This window comes from Pogoniulus pusillus, chromosome 11 (assembly GCF_015220805.1).
Source record: "Pogoniulus pusillus isolate bPogPus1 chromosome 11, bPogPus1.pri, whole genome shotgun sequence".
Classification (NCBI taxonomy): domain Eukaryota; kingdom Metazoa; phylum Chordata; class Aves; order Piciformes; family Lybiidae; genus Pogoniulus; species Pogoniulus pusillus.
The window spans coordinates 2,624,875-2,642,918 of record NC_087274.1 but is presented as its reverse complement, the minus strand read 5'-3'; the positions used below and the strand labels follow the sequence as shown (position 1 = coordinate 2,642,918).

The following is an 18,044-nucleotide window of genomic DNA, read 5'->3' as shown; positions in this document are numbered from 1 at the left end:
GGCGGTGGTTCGCTCGCAGTGGTTCGCTCGCAGTGGTGCCGCCTTCTTTCCCCGGCAAGGGAGATGGTTGTTTGCGTTTGCACAAGCGAAACAGGATAGGGAGAGGGCTGGGCTCTGGCGGGGGGTGGAGCGGGGGAAAGTTCTAGCACTTGACCTTGCCGGCCGGGCCTGGGCTGTTTGCTGCTGGGCGGAGGCTTGTTTACATTAGCGGCCGTGTTGAGCAGCTGCGGAGGTAGCGCTCAATCTCCAGCTAGTGGGGGGTTGCGTGGGGAAGTACGGCGTGGCCTGATGGCTTTTATGCGCGGAAGAGATGTTACTATTTAGAAGTTTTTGTCTAGTGAAGCGTCCTCTAAGCGGCTAGCTTGTAGGTGTTTGGAGATACAGGGTGACGAAACTGTATTCTTTAGGGGGCAGTGATAGTTCATGCTTCGGAATGAAGGAATTTCCATGCTGCATCAAGTCACACAGAACTAGAAATAATGGTGGTCCTTTGTCCTTAAACTCTGGAGCATGACAGGAAAACCTGAGATCCCAGTTATGACTGCAAAAACCATGTCAGCAAGTGAACAGTGACGCTGTTAGTCCTATTTCGAGATTTATATAATTTCGAGATCCATAGAATGTGAAAAAAAAAAATAAATCGTGCATATAAGCAAAAACATCTCAGTACTACTGAAGTGAATACCAGAAGGCAGACTCCAGTTTGCTAGATTCACAGCTTTGCTGTGTTGATTCACTTTGCCTATGCTGGCACAGAGAAAAACAACATTAAGAAAATGAATGATGTCTAAAAGGGTGGAACACAAAAATGAGCAAGTTTTTTGTTTTTTTTTTCTAAAGACATCAAAACCTCACAGACTAAATGCGAGCAGATGAGAGACAAACAAGGTTTTTGTTTGGTCCTTTCAGTTCTTTTAACAAGGTTAAATAGCACCATAACAGGAACCACAGGGTTATATACAAACAAACAAGCAAAATCAAAAATTGTTTTAAGCTAAATGTAATAGGGAAGAAAAGATCAGACAAACAATTTGCTTTGTTCACAGCCCTTGCAAAGACCTTTTCCAGATTCATCAGAAGCAGGAAGGCTACGGGGTCAGTAGGCATTGAGTGTTAAAAGGAGTATTTTGGGAGAAAAGTCTTTAAACAGGCTATATTAAATCAGTAGTCCCATCCTGAAAAGAACCGGGGAGGATCCTCTCTGTTGGAAATTTGTAGGGACAGTGTTAACGAACCTAGTCAAATTGAAGTGCTACTAAAAGAACTAATAAGAAGAAAGTGATTCATCAGGGTAATATTCGAGATTGGGGGGGGATGATAGCTGTGGCCATTCATAAGCAAAAAATAAGCCTTTTTTAGCTGTTACTTTTGAGGGAATAACATGGAAAGATGTAACACTTATTATTTTAAAACCTTGCTCCACTCTTAATAAAAATGAAACAAAAAAAAAGGAGGGAGGGGAATCATTAGGAAACAGTACACAACGGATCAAAAACATGTTTATACCTTCATTACGTAAATCTGCATGAAGCCCACATCCTGAACATCATGTACATTTCTTGTCAATAAAGAGAAAATGGCAAGGATAATCAGAAGCGTGGAATTACTTTAAAAGGAGAAAGAATTGGACAGATGTCAGATTTGGTTCGCAAAAAAAAGGGACTCAGAAGATATTATGGTGCATAAAGGGTATAAATAAATAATCAGAAAATTATTACCCATAATTTCTATTACTTATTTTGCTTTATGCCTCTTTACCATTGAAAATTAAAGGAAATGTTTTTCTGGTTGCACACAATTAAATCATGAATCACATTGTCATGGTTATCTTAAAAGCTAAGACCGTAAATAGAATAAATAGGGAAGAAATGGTCATCAAACACAGTTATTTTTGTCTCAGAAAGCCTAGCAAAGATTGCTAGAAGGTGGGAGGATATAAATGGAGTGTTGTTACGGCACTTCTCCCTCCTTATGTTGTTTTCATTTGCATTCATCACTACTTGAAGCAGGTGGTCTGGCAATATGGCTGCATGTGTTTATACTTCGAGCTTTACCTTTTCTTTTGTGTGCTTAAAACCTCAGGCAGCAAGGATTCCAGTTACTCCTCGAGCTGGGAAAGCAAGCAGATAAGCAACACAGTAACCACTTGAGCTATTTCATGTTTATTATACCTGTGCCCTGTCCTCCAGTGCACTGGTGCACTTTTTGTGACCTTTCAATTACTCTACTAGTCACATTGTGGAATTTCAAAGGGTAAAAACAGTTACTGTTTTCATTCACATGTACTTAGAAAAGGCAACGGGTAAGAGCCTAAAAGCACCGATCAAAGTAGCATTTAATAATCATTCTGCTAGTGTGATTATGTCCAACCTGTTGTCATCAGGAGGATCTGTACATCTAACCTCTTCAGTCTCTTGGAAATCCCAGGTGGGTGCGTGGCTGCAGCTACCATTTCTTCAGGTATCGGTTATTAGTTATAAAGTGCTATCTCCACTTAAGCCTGGAATTCATATGTTGCAGCATTTGCAGGAGGTTTTCCACCAACATTTCACGTGCTTTAGGTGTCTGCGAGGCTTTGAGCTTTGTGAACTTCACTGAGAAGATGGGCTCCCTTCTTGCTCCACCAGTACGGCCCACACCGAAGCGCAACGCCTCGCCGCTGCTCCTGTGTGCCAGCAGGAGCCGAGTGGCCTTTCGGGGAAATCGGGAGGCCGAAAGGCATTGAGCTGCGCTTATCGAAGGCCGGGATGGGGGATGAAATACGCGCTCCGCTCAGGCCAAGGTCTCTCGGGTAGAGGAAGAGGCCTCGGCTCAGGGACTCTGCAGCGCCACTAGGCCGCAGCCTGCCACAGGCTCCGTGCCGGCGCGGCCCCGGGGGCTGCGGGCAGTGGCGGCAGCGGGGCCGCGCCCGAGGGGGAGAGGGAGGGGGAGGGGCGCTTCCGGCCGCGAGCGCAGAAGCCGGTCAGTCGGCCGGGCCTGGCACCGCCCACACGGGGCGGGGCGGGGCCTGCGGCCAGCTCGGGCCGCTTGCATAATGGGGGTTGGGTTCTGCGCCTGCGTCAGCAGCCCGTTCCCAGCAGCCCCCGCGGCCCCTTATATAACCGGCATCCGGTCGGCGAGGCGCTCTACATTCAGTGCCCCCACCAACGGCGCCGGATCCTGTGCTACAGTTCGCCACCCTCTTTAAGTGACCGGGATCGTCTCGCCCACCGCCACCATCACCATGCCCGGGTATTCCAGCGAAAGGGATAGAGGGTGAGTCCGGGGGCCCGGCCGGCGCTAGCCGCCGCCAGCATCCGGACTCTGATAGAGCGACTGGGGTTCTGTTGGTTGTTTTTGAGGCGCTTAAAATGGCGGCGAGTGGTGGGGGATGGGCCCTGGAGCCCTTCTCCTCAGCATTTGTTGCCTGGAACTCTCCGTAGCTTCGCGAGGGGAGGCGGGGGGAGGGGATCTCGGTTTTAGAACCGCTTAAAGCTGGCAAAGGCGGCCACTCTGTGTGGGCGGCTGTACAATCCGTATCGGGACTAGGTCGACCCATCCGCCTCGGCGAAGCCTCCCGCTTGTGTGTGACCGCATAGGAGGGACGCGGGTGGTTGTCTCGATTTTTTCCCCCAGATTTTTTTTTTTTTTTTCATGGGGAACAGTAACTATTTTCGCCTTTTTGGGTACGTACCCCTGAGATGGACGGTCCGCGCTGAGACCGACTCTTTTCCCCTCTTCTCTGTCTCACCTGCCCCCGCCTCCGTCAGGGGGGTGGGCTGGGGAACGGCGGGCTGGCTGGAGGTTTGTGGGTCAGTGGGTTGGCCGAGCGCTTCGTCGGTGCCGAAGGCTTGGGGAGCTCTCGGTAGGGCGGTTCCCTTTTGCTGCTTCCCTTCCCCCTCACAAGGGACGGCTCTAGCTGCTGCTGGCAGGAGCCGGCTGGCTCCTGCTTTGTGTTGTGTAAGCGGATGTTAATGGCCGGCCCCGCCATGCGGTGACTGAGGGGAAATCAAAATGCCGGCTGCTGCTGCTGCCGCCTTTGTTCCTCCTCCTCCTCCTCCCCCCGCCCAGCTCAGACTCTAAAATGGCAGCGGCTGGAAAATGTGGCGTAGACAGAAATGAGAGACAAAGGAAACAGCGCTGGCAGGAAGCAGCGGCCACTCAGCCAGGTCCCCTCTGGGAGCGCTGTGTTGTTCTGGGAAGGATCGTTCCCAGCGCCTTGCCCCGCCGAATTGGGGAGCAATCGGGGCGGGGGAGGCAGCCCTATGCTCGACTCCATTTTAGCCGCGCTCAGTGCAGGGCTTAACGTTGCTTCGGGCTGCGCCTCGGGGCTCCCAGGGCAGGCTTTCCAAGCGAGCTTTTTCTGAACGGGGAGACGGAGATTAAAATGTGAGCTTAGGATTCACGGTCCCATAAAGTATCGTTGTTGAGAGAAGCCTACCTCTTGGCATACAAGAAACGGTTTATGTGAAAATTATCGCAACATTTTGTAACGGCTCCATCCCGCTTTCTGCAGGCTGATACACAGTGTGGCAGTGCCGCTTGGATGGGAAACCATTTTGATCACGGGGTGGTACAAAGGTTGTCATGCCTTCACCGATGTTGTTAAGGGGAAACGGGCCCTTTCAGCTTCATCTTAAAGAAACCGCAGAAATAACGTTTCCTTAGCTTCTGAATACAAATTGTAGCCAGGTAGATTGTGGTATCTACAATTTCACTACGTTTTTTGAAGTTTCAGTATAGATTTATAAATCTAAAATACAAAGTTTCAGGATGGAGTGTGAAGGTAATAGTTAAATTGTATAGTAGAAGGTCCAAAATGTTTCTCTTGGAGTCAATATTATGTTCTTCTTTAGGTTTGGAGCCCCCCGTTTTGGAGGAAGTAGAGGTGGACCTCTGTCTGGGAAGAAATTTGGAAACCCTGGGGAAAAGCTTACCAAAAAAAAATGGAATTTAGATGAGCTGCCCAAGTTTGAGAAGAACTTTTATCAAGAACATCCTGATGTGGCCAGACGTACTGTGGTACGTATCCTATCTAACCTTATGCAATGGTAAACACGAGTGCAAACATGTAGGGGTCATGTGGCCCAACAGGCATGTGGCAACTTAAATGTAGCTTTGGTATCAAAGCTTATTTCTAATAAGATTTTCTTCTGTTCTGCAGCAAGAAGTTGAACAATATAGAGCAAGCAAAGAAGTTACAGTTAGGGGCCATAACTGTCCAAAACCAATTATGAACTTCTATGAAGCTAACTTTCCTGGTAAGTGAAGATTAATATACTGGGTGTTCTTCCAGGCTCAATTAAGATGATGTCAGAAGCTAATAAATGTCAAATTTCTCTTCAAGCAAACGTTATGGAAGTAATTCAGAGGCAGAACTTCACTGAGCCAACTGCTATTCAGGCACAGGGTTGGCCTGTTGCATTGAGCGGATTGGATATGGTTGGAGTGGCACAGACTGGATCAGGGAAAACACTGTCTGTAAGTTTTGGTTGTTACCTGAAATATTGCTGAATTTTGGCAGTCGAATTATGGCCTGTCTCAATGTGTGCTGGACACTTTTGGGAAGAGACTGTAATGAGACTTCTCTTTCTTTCAAACAGTACTTGTTGCCTGCTATTGTGCATATAAATCATCAGCCATTCCTGGAGCGAGGAGATGGACCTATTGTAAGTACTCTTAAGTGAAAGAGGTTCTTTATTTCTAAAGAACGTGATTTTTTTTTTTTGTGGGTATTTGTCCATGCTTGTAAGAATGCAGAGCTGTATTGTGTTTCTCTGACTTAAAGTTGTTCTGTAGTTTGGTAGTCTCCTGAACACATGCTGTAAGATTCAATTGTCCTTAAAATTGCATGGAATGAATGCAGCTAGATATGCCCCCTTAGAAAAATTGCTCTCCTCTGGAAGCCAGTGGCTTTCAGGTGCATTACCACACAGCATAGGTCAGTGTTTGGTGATAATGAAGATAGAACTTGCTGAACTGGACTACTTTATATTCACATTGGTCATTCTGGTATTGGGGGGGGGGGCAGGCGGGCATATGCCACACTTTCAATGTAAAACAAGTATCAAGATTAGAAGCTTCAAATAGATACTGAACTAAAATGTATGCATCTTACTTGTAGTGTCTTGTGTTGGCACCAACTCGTGAACTGGCTCAACAAGTGCAGCAGGTAGCTGCTGAATATAGCAGAGCTTGCCGTTTGAAGTCTACATGTATTTATGGAGGTGCTCCAAAGGGACCACAAATTCGTGACTTGGAAAGAGGTATGGATAAGCCTTGATGCATCTCTCTATGAAGCAATGTGAAAATTGCTTCATCTGAATTCAGTGATTGACTTTCAGGTGTGGAAATCTGCATTGCAACACCTGGAAGGCTTATAGACTTCTTAGAAGCTGGAAAGACCAATCTCAGGAGATGTACTTACCTTGTCCTTGATGAGGCTGACAGGATGCTTGACATGGGATTTGAACCTCAGATCAGAAAAATTGTGGATCAGATCAGAGTGAGTATGACTGGTTCATGCATTTATCTCTACTGCCAAAACATGTTCATTAGAGCAAGGAACATCTTCAGACTTGCCTGGGTAGATCTTTTTTTTTCTTTTTAGTGATATTTGACTTAACTATATACAGATTTTGTACTGACATAGCTTACTTCTTCAGCCTGACAGGCAGACTCTGATGTGGAGTGCCACATGGCCAAAGGAAGTAAGGCAGTTGGCTGAAGACTTCCTAAAAGAGTATGTGCACATCAACATCGGTGCGCTAGAACTCAGTGCAAACCACAACATTCTGCAGATCGTGGATGTGTGTCATGATGTAGAGAAAGATGACAAGTAAGTAGTTGATGTGGAGACAAAGCATTTACCGTGAGGTGTTAACGTTTTAGTTATGATTCAACTGTGTAACAAATGTATCTTGATAAATTCTTATTTGACATCAGTTTTCAAACCACTAAAAATAAATCGAGGCCATTAAAATGGGTGCGGTAGAAAATGTTCCTAGCTTTAACCATCATCTCTTGATTATAGGCTTATTCGTTTGATGGAAGAAATAATGAGTGAGAAGGAAAACAAAACAATTGTCTTTGTGGAAACCAAAAGACGGTGTGATGATCTGACCAGGAAAATGAGAAGAGATGGGTGAGTCTCATAGCTGCAACTTCATAACTGACTGCTTAACCATGGTATGAAAACTGTCAAACGACTGATGCCAGAAGCTGAAACTATCAGCTATTTGGAATTTGATAGTAGCCTTGTCTTCGAGTAGTGAAACTGCCTGAGGAGTGGTCTGAGGTCAAAATTCTGTATTTCCAGGTGGCCAGCAATGGGTATTCATGGTGATAAGAGTCAACAGGAGAGGGACTGGGTTCTAAATGGTGAGTATTCCTACGGTTGCTGCAGACCTGTGAGCTGGTGGTAATTAATGAAGAAACTGACAAGCTGCTTGTGTTGCAGAATTCAAACATGGAAAAGCACCAATCCTGATTGCTACAGATGTTGCATCCAGAGGTCTAGGTTAGTACAACTCTGTAATGCCAGTTGCCCAAAGCTTTTTAAAGAAAGTCTATTGCTTTCTTTAACCTCTGCATTTTTCTAAGTTTTCTTCACATAAAGGTGCAGTCTTTGTGGCAAGGCCTAGGCATGACAATCGGAGGACTCGAGGGGGATGGAGGACTAGTGGAAGTGATCGGCTGGCTGCTTCCAGTCAAATAGAGAGGTGAAAGAGCATTGTGTGCCAGTAATCTTCAAAAGGCAAAGATCATCCTTTTAAACTACTACCCCCATAAACTGTTCTCTCATGAAATAAGCAGTTTCATTCACAGTTCACTTTGCCCTGGTATTTCTCTTCTCTCCATGCTTTGCATGATTTGCCATGGTGCAGTACTGTTAGTTTTGTGCATACTGTCTGCTGTGATCTGTGGGTCTTTGAATTTCAGTGAGTTTGCTGAAATGTTGAAGAAAATAATTACAAACTTCACTGTTCAATGAAATTTTTTTCAACTTATGAAATGGAGAGAGCAGCTTTAAAATGTACTAAGCCTTGTACAAATTGGTGAGTACTGGCACATGAAATCTGAGAAAAAGCCCACCTCTCACTTTAAAGAGCCAGCGGGGCAGAAAAGCAATGGCTTTTCAAATGCCTTTGAAAGTCGAAGTTCCTCCACCTATACGTAGTCGTCATGTCGAGACCTGCCAGAGGGGGAGACACATTCTCAAGTGAACCCTGGCTTCTTGGAAGTTCTTGCCTAGACAAGACACAGTGCATAAAAACAACTTGGTGACTTTGGGGGGACAGGTATGTTTTTCTTGCAGCTGCGGTTCAAAGGTCTTGGCAAGACAAGCAGTGTGGCCCCTTTTTTTTGAGCTTCTAATGAGTGTGTATGTGAAGGACCTTGTATGTTTTTACTCTAAGGTCCTCAAATGAGCACATGAAGAGGCTGCTGTGAGCTTTAGTGGCCCTACTGCAAGAAGCATTCAGATGTCACTTGATGATTTGTAAAGGGGACTCTTGAGTTGGGAATGACAAGCAAATGCATACTCCTTTATGGTAAGGTTTTGGATCACAGGGTGGGTGATGAGACGGGAACAGACGGAGTGTGCATAACTTTCTCTTCCACAATACTCATGCAGAAATGGATGATTCTAACACCTGTTCTTTGCAGCCATTATTTCTTTTAAAGTGCTCTTGTCTAATGTTTATCTTCGATTTGGCTGTTGTGGTGTGCAAAACTTTGTACCTTGCTTTTTGCCACACTGCAACACTTTACAGATGTGGAAGATGTGAAATTTGTCATCAATTATGACTACCCTAACTCCTCAGAGGACTATATCCACCGAATTGGACGAACTGCCCGCAGTACCAAAACAGGCACAGCATACACATTCTTTACTCCTAACAATATTAAGCAAGTAAATGACCTCATCTCTGTGCTTCGGGAGGCTAATCAAGCCATCAACCCCAAATTGCTTCAGTTGATTGAAGACAGAGGTTCAGGTAAGTACTGGTTTTGACGACAGTGCATAGCTTTCCTCTTGGGACAAAATGGAAACTCCAGTTCCTTATTCCAGCCTCTAGAAAATGGCAGTGGAAGGCAGTTTAGTTACCAGTTACAGTGACTTGAACAGCAACCTCCTGCACAAACGCTCTTTGCTCATGTTTTGGCTAAGGGCGAATGTCTCTTTGCCCTGAAATAAACCCCTTCAGGGTTAAGTTTAAGCTGTCGTATGGCTAGGAAAGGTGGACTATAATTGTCCTGTTGGCAAGTTGAAAGCTACTTTTTGCCTGACACTATTTTTGGTGTTAAAGGGGGAAGAGCATGTGGCTCTCATAGGTTAGACAGTTTTTTTCTGTCTAGTCTTCATCTAAATAGTCTAGTTAGCAACTGCAAAGCTTTATAGTTTTGGCTAACTGGGACCAGTGGGAAAGTTTTCTCATTTGGTGGCATGTAAAACACAGCCTTTATGATAACTGTGTCTTGTCTCTCTTAATAGGTCGTTCCAGAGGTGATCGACGTGACAGATATTCTGCGGGCAAAAGGGGTGGATTTAGTAGTTTTAGAGAGAGGGAGAACTTTGAGAGAAACTATGGTCCAATAGGAAAGAGAGACTTTGGAGCAAAGACTCAGAATGGGGCATACACTGCCCAGAGTTTCAGTAATGGAACACCTTTTGGCAATGGCTTTGCAGCAGCTGCAGGCATGCAGGCTGGCTTCAGGGCTGGTAACCCCGCAGGAGCTTACCAGAATGGCTATGAACAGCAGTACGGCAGTAACATTGCAAACATGCACAATGGCATGAACCAGCAGCAGTATGCATACCCTGCCACTGGTGCTGCTCCCATGATAGGTTACCCAATGCCCACAAGTTATTCTCAATAACTTGGTGTATTTAAGTGTCTCAGTTTTTCATAACTGCTCTTTATATTGTGTGTTATCAAAACAGGATAGTTATTTAAGAAATGGGAAATGCAGAAATGACTGCAGTGCAGCAGTAATTATGGTGCACTTTTTCGCTATTTAAGTTGACTATTTCTCTACATTCCTGAAACAATTTTTAGTTTTTTGTACTAGAAAATGCAGACAGTGTTTTCCAAGTAAATGTACAGTGATTTGAAATACAGTAACAGAAGGCAGTGCATGGCCTTCCAATAAAGATATTTGAAGACCGAATTTTCTTTCAGATGGCAATTTTCTCAACATGTGCACAACTTTACATTAATGGAATGTCAAATGTTTTTATATTAAATTCTAGAAAGGTTTTTCAACTGTGTCTGATTAAACATTTAAGCTTATACAGAAACCCAGCCTTGCCTTGATTGGGCTAGATTGCTTAGCATGGCAGGCTCTGCTTTGATGGGGAAGAAAATTTAAGCTGGTTTCTGAGTAACTTGGAAACAGTACTCTTCCCTGTCTCACTAGTGTAGAGCCAGTGTTTGGAAAAAGATCCACTGGAGTAATGGTGTAGCTTAAAGTCTTGACCAAAACTGCAGTGGTGTTGCTTATGAGCTGCTACAAGCGTAGGAAGCGTTTGCAGCACTGTAACTATCGCCTTCACATGAGCATATGTGCAGACTAGGCTTGAGTGTAATGTATCTGCAGCTGTCAGACCTTGTGATGAGTTAGCATGCAGGCTTACTATGAGCTTCAGAGAAATGGGAAGATCTTAGTATTAAAACTTCAAATTACACTTAAACTGGTATTGAGCGGTGATTTCTTTATGGAAGTGGGGGAGGGAAGTGGGCTGTTGACCCATGAATGTACTCCATCGATTTCCTTCAAGACCTGTATGTGAGAAGCACTTACCTTGAAGCACTGCCTATGCTGAGTGAAGCAACAGTATTTCCTTGAGGAGCATAGCTGGGATACTTGATTTCTAGGGTTAAAGAACTTCATGCTTTCAAGTACTGTCTATTAAAATTCCAGTGACACTGACTCAGTTTCTTCCTCTCACTCATTTATCAGTAACTACCAGTTTGAAGTTCCAACAACGTTTAACTAGAGCTGAATATGTGAGGCTGAATCGGGAAGAATTGGGGCAAGATTCTTCTATGTGTCACATTTCTTTGGCTGTTTTTAGGTCTTAGTGGTTGTTTTCTTCTTGGGCTCAGCTTGTGGTCCTCTTAACCACAGCCTAATCTGCCTCTTAGTCAAGTATTTCTGCTTTTTTTTCTGGTGTTCTGTCAGTTGACTGTTTTCTGTGATCGTTCGCTGTTGCTATGAGAATTTGATCTGGAGTCCTGAAATACTACCCCACTTGTCAAAAACTGCATCTGGCAGTGTGGAAAGTCTTTGTTGTGCGACATTTGCATTGTCCTGTGTGTCACCAGTGTTGTAAACAAGGAAGCATATAATTACTCATACTTGAAATACGATATGTTGATTGCAAAGTTTTTTAGGTCAGTTGGCTAAAAGAGAGCATGGAAAATGGTTTCAAAACCTAAGAAAACCCTATACAACCACATCTTGTGAATTGAGTCTGGGGTCTTGGAACAGGGATGCAGCAGCCTCGCTCCCTTTAACTGTGAGGTAACAGCGCCCAGCTGTGTTGAAGTGAAACCCAGATGGCTTGTTTGCAAGTCAGTGGTTGAAAACGCTTTGGAAACAGGAAATCGTGGGCAGAGCTGCATCTCGAGACTGAAGGTTTTTCAAGGTTATAGATTCTTTTGTTGGACTTCAGTGTAGTTGTGGCCAAATTGCCTCCCTCTGGAAGCCGAAATAATTTTGAAGTGTGTGAAAGGTTCTGTTTCTGGTCATGTGAGGTGGGTTCCTGGAGTGCTATTTCTGAGAGCTTCATTATTTAACCAGCAAGGCACAACGCTCAGTAACAGGCATGTGGCTTGCCTTCTTTGTGGTGGTTTCAGAGTGCTCCCTGAAGGGGGGAGGGAGGGGTTTTACAAAAAAAAAAGCTGAAAAAAACCTCTGGGAAGTAGCTTCGCCAATACTGAGTGGTAGCCTTAGGTTAGTAGCAGTACTTCAGCACTTACTCCAGCTGCCCCAGTGGCCTACTAAAGCCATGTTTTCAGTTATCTCTGGAAGGGGGTTGTGTAGTAAATAACCACGGAGCTTACGGCAACTCGTGGGGACTTTGCATGCCGTGCCTGACCTTACAGAATGGTTCCTCTCAAGTTCCTCCTGGCAGGGGTGCAAAGCCGTGATGAAGCGCGCATGGAAATTTCCACTGCTCTGCGCTGGGCTCCTGCCAGCTGCCGCCCCGAGCACTGCTGGCCAGGAGCGGCGCCTCCGTCCGCCCTGCGAGGAGAACGCCCTGCAGGAACACGTTAGCCTGCAAAGCTTTTGCGCTGCTTCAGCCCACACTCGGGAGTTCTGCGTGGATTTTCCCCCCCGTAAATATTTCTGTGCGGCTGTAATGTGTTGCCGTGGCAGCAACGGGCACAGTCTCACCCGACCCGTGCGAGGGAGCTCAGAGAGGCGAAGGGCAGAGCCCCTCTCTTGTCTTGTCCCGGCTGCCGCGGCCGGGCCGCAGGACACACAGCAGCAGCGGAGCCCGGGCCGGGGGGAGCGGGGGGGCGCGCGCCCTGGGCGGCTGCTCGCGGAGTGCTGGCGCGCGTGCGCGGCCTCGCGCTGCCGGCCCCACCCCTGCCCCTCTGGCCGCGCGCCAGCCCCGCTTCCGGCGCGCTCGGTCGTGGCGCACGCGCAGGGCCCGCGCCGCCGGTGTCAGGCTGGGAAGATGGCGCTGGGCTGCCGCCAGGGGCCTTGCTGGTGTGGCCGCTCTTCTTTGGGCCGGCCTGCGCTGAGGCGGCGGAGGCCCCTCGCTGCAGCGGGAGTGGAGGCCGGGCCCCCGATACGGCCCTACGCGGTGGCTGGCGGTGCTGAGGCGGTGGGCGGGGAAGAGCTGCTCGAAGTGTGCTGGCGGCGGCACTTTCTGAGGGCTTGCTCGGAGCCGCGGCCCTGGCGCGCCTATCTCAGCGGTTCCCACCCAGGGTTCGGGCCGCTGGGAGTGGGACTGCGAGCCAATCTGCAGGCCCAGTGGTGGGACTCGGCGCTGGCCTTCCGGGAGCAGGTGTTGGCGGTAGATGCCCCGCTCCACAGCCCGCTTGCTGCCAGCTCTCAGCCAGCCGGGCAGAGTCTTCGTCTGCTGCACTCAGAGACGCTGCGCGAAGCCCTCCGGGACGGCCGGTCTGGGGAAGAAGCGCTGGGCAGCGCGGGGATGCTCCGTGACAGCCTGCTTCCCGGTACGGCCCTCTGCTGGCGGCGCAAGGGCAGGCGGCTCGGCGCAGCCTGGGCGCCTGTTGACGTTTTCCCTGCCGGGAGTGAAGCAGCTGTGTTTAAGGAAATGTTCCAGTTGTGTCAGTGCGCTGGGAAAGTTTCAGCTGTGTGCTGCGAGTTTGTGTCCCTTTCAAGGACCTGAGCAGCGTGAATGCCGAGGTGTGCATTGGATGCTCTGGCTTGTAACGGGCGAAAGGCGGCACCTTAAAATTGCAGTTGTCCAAGTATCCCGAGGATTTGGGCTATATAGCGTCCCTGCAGGACAAACAGCATGTGTATCGTATGTGCTGCATTCACTCTCAGTAGTATTAAAACCGGCATTTTTTTTCTGTTGCTACTAATCACAATGATTTATATCTGACAGGTGCATTAGCACAGTACGCTAGCTGCTTAGAACTGGTGAACAAAAGACTGCCTTGTGGCCTCGCTCAAATTGGAGTGTGCTTTCACTCTCTTCCAGAGAGTGAACAACACAACAAAAACTTTAGAAGGTACAGTAATAAAGAGAGTAATCTCTTCTCATGCTTAAACCAGCTGTTTGCACTTGTTTCACTTTTGCGTTGGTTTTGAATACTGTTTCTTGCTTTTTCCCTGTTACTTTTGAAGGAGTTAACTTGCTGACCTTGCTATTGTTTAAAGAATAGGAGAGAGGACCACGTCTTTGCTTACATGGTTTAGTTCTCCCAGAACAGCAGGACAGTGGCTGGATTACTGGTTGCGGCAGAGGCTCCAGTGGTGGAGAAAGGTAACAGCAGCGTACCCATCTTGGCCCACTCTGCATCTTGCATCTCCAAAAGACTAGAAATGGACACCCTGTTTTCTTGTGAGAAAAGCCTAGTTTCTAGTGAGGAACCAAAGGGGTTGTGGCAGATAAGTAGTTTGTAATGCGATTTGCAGGAAGTCAAGTGTGCTGTGTTTGTAAGTGATTTGAGATGAGAGTGCTGTGAGGCAGCAGAGAGACTTGGGATGTAATGTATCAGAATCTTTTGTTGTAAACACAGGCTTCAGCTTGCATTGCAGATTTGTTTTCTGTGGTTGCTGCAGCGTTCACAGCAGTGATTGCCTGTTTCTTTCATTTTCAGTTCGCAGTAGGCCCATCTAACTTCAGCAGCAGTGACTTCCAGGATGAAGAAGGAAGAAGAGGTTTTAATTTACATTACACCTTTCCTTGGGGGACAGAAACAATAGAAACATTGAAGAACCTTGGTGATACTGAACTGTTACAGATGTATCCAGGGGATAGTTCAAAATTACTTGTAAGCTTTACTATATTAAAACCACTTTCTGCTAAAGATGATAATGTGTGACAAAAATGGTTTCTTTGCTGGTCTAGTTGCTTGGCATATGACTGTCTTTATACATCTGAAGTAAACAAAAGGCTTTTGGGCACAGTCTTTGAGGTATGCCTTTGTGGGTTTTTTCTCCTCAGGGCCGAGATGGAAGGAAGAATGTTATTCCTCATGTTCTGTCTGTGAGTGGAAATCTGGACCGGGGAGTGTTAGCCTATCTCTTTGATTCTCTACAGCTAGCTGAGAATCCCTTAACAAAAAAGAAAACTTCACAGAGAAAGGTAACTGTAGAAAATGTAATAAGCATGAATGATGGAAGGCAGGGACAGGTGTAAGTACAAAGCCCACAGCGTCGTGAATGTATGCATGGGGATGCCCCCCTTTTCCATATCACTGTCTCTGTTCCCTTCCTCAGCAAGTGCAGGTGGAACATTTCTGTCTGATAGCAGTAGGCTGGTCACATTGGACTGCCTCTTTGATCCTTTTCACTCACATAAGCATTTTCTCTCATTTTGATGTCACCTTTCCTGTTATACCTTCTTTCTGATGAGTAAGTAGGCTCTTGCCATGCAAGTGGTGAAGGAGTCAAGAGGAATCGGAATGCAGCTGCTGTGGTAGGGAAGATGAGATTGTCTTACAGCAGCCTTTGAAGGTTGCTGAGAAGAATAGAAAAAGTGGGTCAGAGGTTGTAGTAGGGCATTTCCCCGAGGTTCATTACGACCATTCCTACATTGACCCTGAATTTGTGCATCTTAGAGTGCCAGCTTTCAGACAGCACTGGTTAAACAGCTGTTTGGTCTTTAAGAGCAGGCAGTAGACTGAATGGTAACTGCTGGGTTGTCTCTGATCTCTCTGGCTCTATTAAAGATGATGGAGTGCTGCTAATAAAACTGCCAAAGCAGAACAATTTCTGCCAGGCTAATCTAGCTGTCAATTCTGCTGATTTTGTGAAATACAGCCTTCTTGTAATTGAGGAATTTGTGCTATAAGACAAATCTTGCATGTTTAGGATCTTAATTTCATTGAGAGATCTTTAAGAGTTCCTAATTCTGTTTAGACTTTAACACTAAATGCATTTAGTAATCTGTTGCTTTTTTTGTACAATTATTAGGTGCTTAAGCTTCATCCTTGTTTAGCACCTATTAAAGTGGCCTTGGATGTAGGAAAAGGTCCAACAACAGAGCTGAGACAGGTAGGTGCCTCCCTTGTGTTAACACACTGCTTTTAGTACTACTAATAGGTTGATAGTTGTTCTGTGTAATAAATCACAGTCTCTCTCAGCTTCTTAATCTTTCAGAATTAACAGGGGGGTCACATCTTCAGAAGGATTTTGAAATCAAAACTTCTTAAGTCAGTCATTAAGGCAGTCCCCACAGAGGGGAGGAAACTCGCACTGGCACCATTTTAAATAGAAATGGAAATGTAATTGTCAGACCATTTTCTACTTGGAGATCATTTCAGCTAGCACATAACACAGCTAGAAATGTTAATGTCACACATACTAGAATTCTAATGGTTTCTTTGCACAGGATTTCAAACCCTCACAGTCTGTCCTTTGTTTTTAAATGAACACAGGTGTGTCAAGGATTGTTCAATGAACTGTCAGAAAACAGAATTTCTGTGTGGCCAGGTTATCTGGATACTGTGCAGGTATCTCTGGAACAGCTTTACACAAAGTAAGGAGAAAGTCTTTTGTAAATTAAACTGGGAAGGTGAACGATGGCTTTCTGTGGACTAGTGAAGACAGACCTCTTTTCAGTGATGTCAGGTGCTGCAGTAACCACTTGACTGAAGTATCCTGAACTAAGAGCTTGGATTCAGTTGGCTTTATTACAAAGAGCAGTTAATTTGTAAAATGAAGTGGATTGTAATCCTTTCACACCTTTCTGTGAAACTGCAAAATGCCTTTCAGACACTCTGCTACTGAAAATACATTTCTTGAGTCATAAACTTGCAGATCTGCTTCCCACCCTCACTCCCCATTTTAACCTCTGGACTGGTTCTTCATTCTTAAATTCTCTTTCAACTAGCACACTGGTCTTGAAAGTTCTTCCAAGTCTGGAACCATCACGTAGTGTATGTGATGAAGCTCTTTGCAGATAAAAGCCACTGTTCCAGCTTGGGGCTTCAAATGATTTGTTGGTCAGTGAATTTTGAGTGTATCGTTGCTCATGTCAGTGGATCTCAAGCTCACTGAATATTAGTTTTGAGAAAATAAATCAGACAATTTGCAGAAGTCTTTTAGATCTGGCTATTAAATAGAATAAAACTGTATTCTGCTTCTCCAGAAATACTCTGCTAATAGGTCACCAAATACTACTTTCAAGTACTAAAGTAACTAAATAAATCAGGAGAATGAGAAATGGCAACAAGGAAAGTGCTGTCTTCACATGGGAGTTAGTGCAGTGTAGCAAAAATAAATCTTTACAGCTTGTGGTCATTTGGACATAACTTCTCTGACCTTTTCTTACACCAGTAGCAGCAAGAGATGTTGTCTTTCCTTTGCAGGTATGATGAGATGAGCATTCTTTTCATGGTCTTGATAACTGATGCCACTCTGGAGAATGGAGTGGTCCAGCTGAGAAGCAGAGACACCACCATGAAGGAAATGATGCACATTTCTAGGCTGAAGGACTTTTTAACCAAGTATGTAACATCAGCCAAAAATGTGTGAACTTAAATTCACTGAATAAAAGGAGTTTCTTAAATGTCTGTGCCTGAACTGGCTTCCACAACAGTGTCATGATCTCAGTGGTTTCTCTGCAAATAGTTCTGCCAAAACTTGGTAGTGCATCTGTGTTCTGTTGAATCTGAACAGTCTGGGTCTTCCAGGTTGCCTTGAGAAGATGTAAAAGGCAAATCTTGTCCCTTCTTATCAGGGCTGTCTGTATTGTCTTTCCTGTTTTCAGTTTCACTATCATACCTAAAAACCTAAAAGTTCAAAATCTTCTAAGTCTTCAGTGTGTTAATAACATCACTAAGTGTCTTTGTAGTGTCTTTCCATGTATTTTCATCACATGGCCTCAGTTCTTCAAGATTTAAGCTTCATCATCTTGCAACTGGTAAATGTAAACCACAGAAAAATGTGATTAATAAATTGGACACGGTTTTTGACAAGCCTTTTTGTGGACAAGAAAAAGAGTCTGTACATAGAAAATGGTGGGGAAAGGCCATGTGTGCTCATAGTTATCACAGAGTATTAGAGGTTGGAAGGGACATGGGCCCTAACCCCTGATCTAGGTGGGGCCACCTGGGCTGGTGAGTGATGGCAGGAGGGGGCTGCACAGCAGCTGCTTCACGGACAGCTGAAAGTGGCTGCAAAGAGCACCCAGAGCCCACTGACTCCAGTTCTCTAAAGCTGTTAAGGGCCAGGCTGACCTTACCTGAACTTGAGTACTTTGGTTTCTCTGAGGAGCTGATTTTGTGTGTGAGCAATGTTGAGTAATTGTGAGCACTGTGTTTGCCAAGGTATGGACCTTTTGAAAAAGAGAAGTTTTGTTGTCACCGGAATCTCTCATGTGCGCTGGCCTGCATGCAGAGACCTTG

The 18,044-nt window shown here is 45.7% G+C and overlaps 2 protein-coding genes and 1 long non-coding RNA gene across 9 annotated transcripts; 2 read left to right on the top strand and 1 right to left on the bottom strand.

The window, feature by feature from the left end:
• Positions 1–133: 133 nt before the first annotated feature.
• LOC135179157 (uncharacterized) lies at positions 134–2,896 on the bottom strand. 4 transcript variants are annotated; one of them, XR_010303932.1, is made up of 3 exons: positions 2,371–2,896; positions 1,507–2,110; positions 134–1,201 (listed from the first exon to the last, which is right to left on the bottom strand). It is a non-coding gene; the product is annotated as an uncharacterized LOC135179157 (long non-coding RNA). The 4 variants fall into 4 exon arrangements; XR_010303933.1 differs by having other exon boundaries at positions 134–747; XR_010303931.1 differs by lacking the exon at positions 134–1,201 and having other exon boundaries at positions 1,489–1,606; positions 2,055–2,110.
• Positions 2,897–3,120: 224 nt separating this feature from the next.
• DDX5 (DEAD-box helicase 5) lies at positions 3,121–10,914 on the top strand. Of its 2 annotated transcripts, none has more exons than XM_064150575.1 (13): positions 3,121–3,255; positions 4,836–5,001; positions 5,144–5,240; positions 5,327–5,460; positions 5,583–5,648; positions 6,104–6,245; positions 6,324–6,484; positions 6,645–6,817; positions 7,013–7,123; positions 7,298–7,359; positions 7,439–7,498; positions 8,754–8,978; positions 9,476–10,914. In XM_064150575.1, exons 1-13 carry the CDS (start codon positions 3,224–3,226, stop codon positions 9,859–9,861), a joined length of 1,815 nt encoding a protein of 604 aa, XP_064006645.1. In that variant the 5' UTR covers positions 3,121–3,223; the 3' UTR covers positions 9,862–10,914. The 2 variants fall into 2 exon arrangements, with proteins under 2 accessions (XP_064006645.1, XP_064006646.1); XM_064150576.1 differs by having other exon boundaries at positions 3,123–3,231.
• Positions 10,915–12,659: 1,745 nt separating this feature from the next.
• POLG2 (DNA polymerase gamma 2, accessory subunit) lies at positions 12,660–17,206 on the top strand. 3 transcript variants are annotated; one of them, XM_064150579.1, is made up of 8 exons: positions 12,660–13,175; positions 13,574–13,700; positions 13,849–13,954; positions 14,292–14,465; positions 14,639–14,680; positions 15,610–15,690; positions 16,074–16,174; positions 17,007–17,206. In XM_064150579.1, exons 1-8 carry the CDS (start codon positions 12,671–12,673, stop codon positions 17,170–17,172), a joined length of 1,302 nt encoding a protein of 433 aa, XP_064006649.1. In that variant the 5' UTR covers positions 12,660–12,670; the 3' UTR covers positions 17,173–17,206. The 3 variants fall into 3 exon arrangements, with proteins under 3 accessions (XP_064006649.1, XP_064006647.1, XP_064006650.1); XM_064150577.1 differs by having other exon boundaries at positions 14,639–14,779; XM_064150580.1 differs by having other exon boundaries at positions 14,639–14,779; positions 16,074–16,148; positions 17,007–17,091.
• The last annotated feature ends 838 nt before the right edge of the window (positions 17,207–18,044 follow it).

Excerpts from the sequence above, each read along its gene's own strand:
- POLG2 (XM_064150577.1), top strand. The coding sequence starts at position 12,671 with ATGGCGCTGGGCTGCCGCCAGGGGCCTTGCTGGTGTGGCCGCTCTTCT. Across the intron at positions 13,955-14,291 it reads GGCTCCAGTGGTGGAGAAAG|TTCGCAGTAGGCCCATCTAA; the intron begins GTAACAGCAGCG and ends TTTCATTTTCAG. Across the intron at positions 14,780-15,609 it reads AGAAAACTTCACAGAGAAAG|GTGCTTAAGCTTCATCCTTG; the intron begins GTAACTGTAGAA and ends TACAATTATTAG.
- DDX5 (XM_064150575.1), top strand. The coding sequence starts at position 3,224 with ATGCCCGGGTATTCCAGCGAAAGGGATAGAGG. Across the intron at positions 7,124-7,297 it reads AGGAAAATGAGAAGAGATGG|GTGGCCAGCAATGGGTATTC; the intron begins GTGAGTCTCATA and ends CTGTATTTCCAG. Across the intron at positions 7,499-8,753 it reads TGTTGCATCCAGAGGTCTAG|ATGTGGAAGATGTGAAATTT; the intron begins GTTAGTACAACT and ends AACACTTTACAG.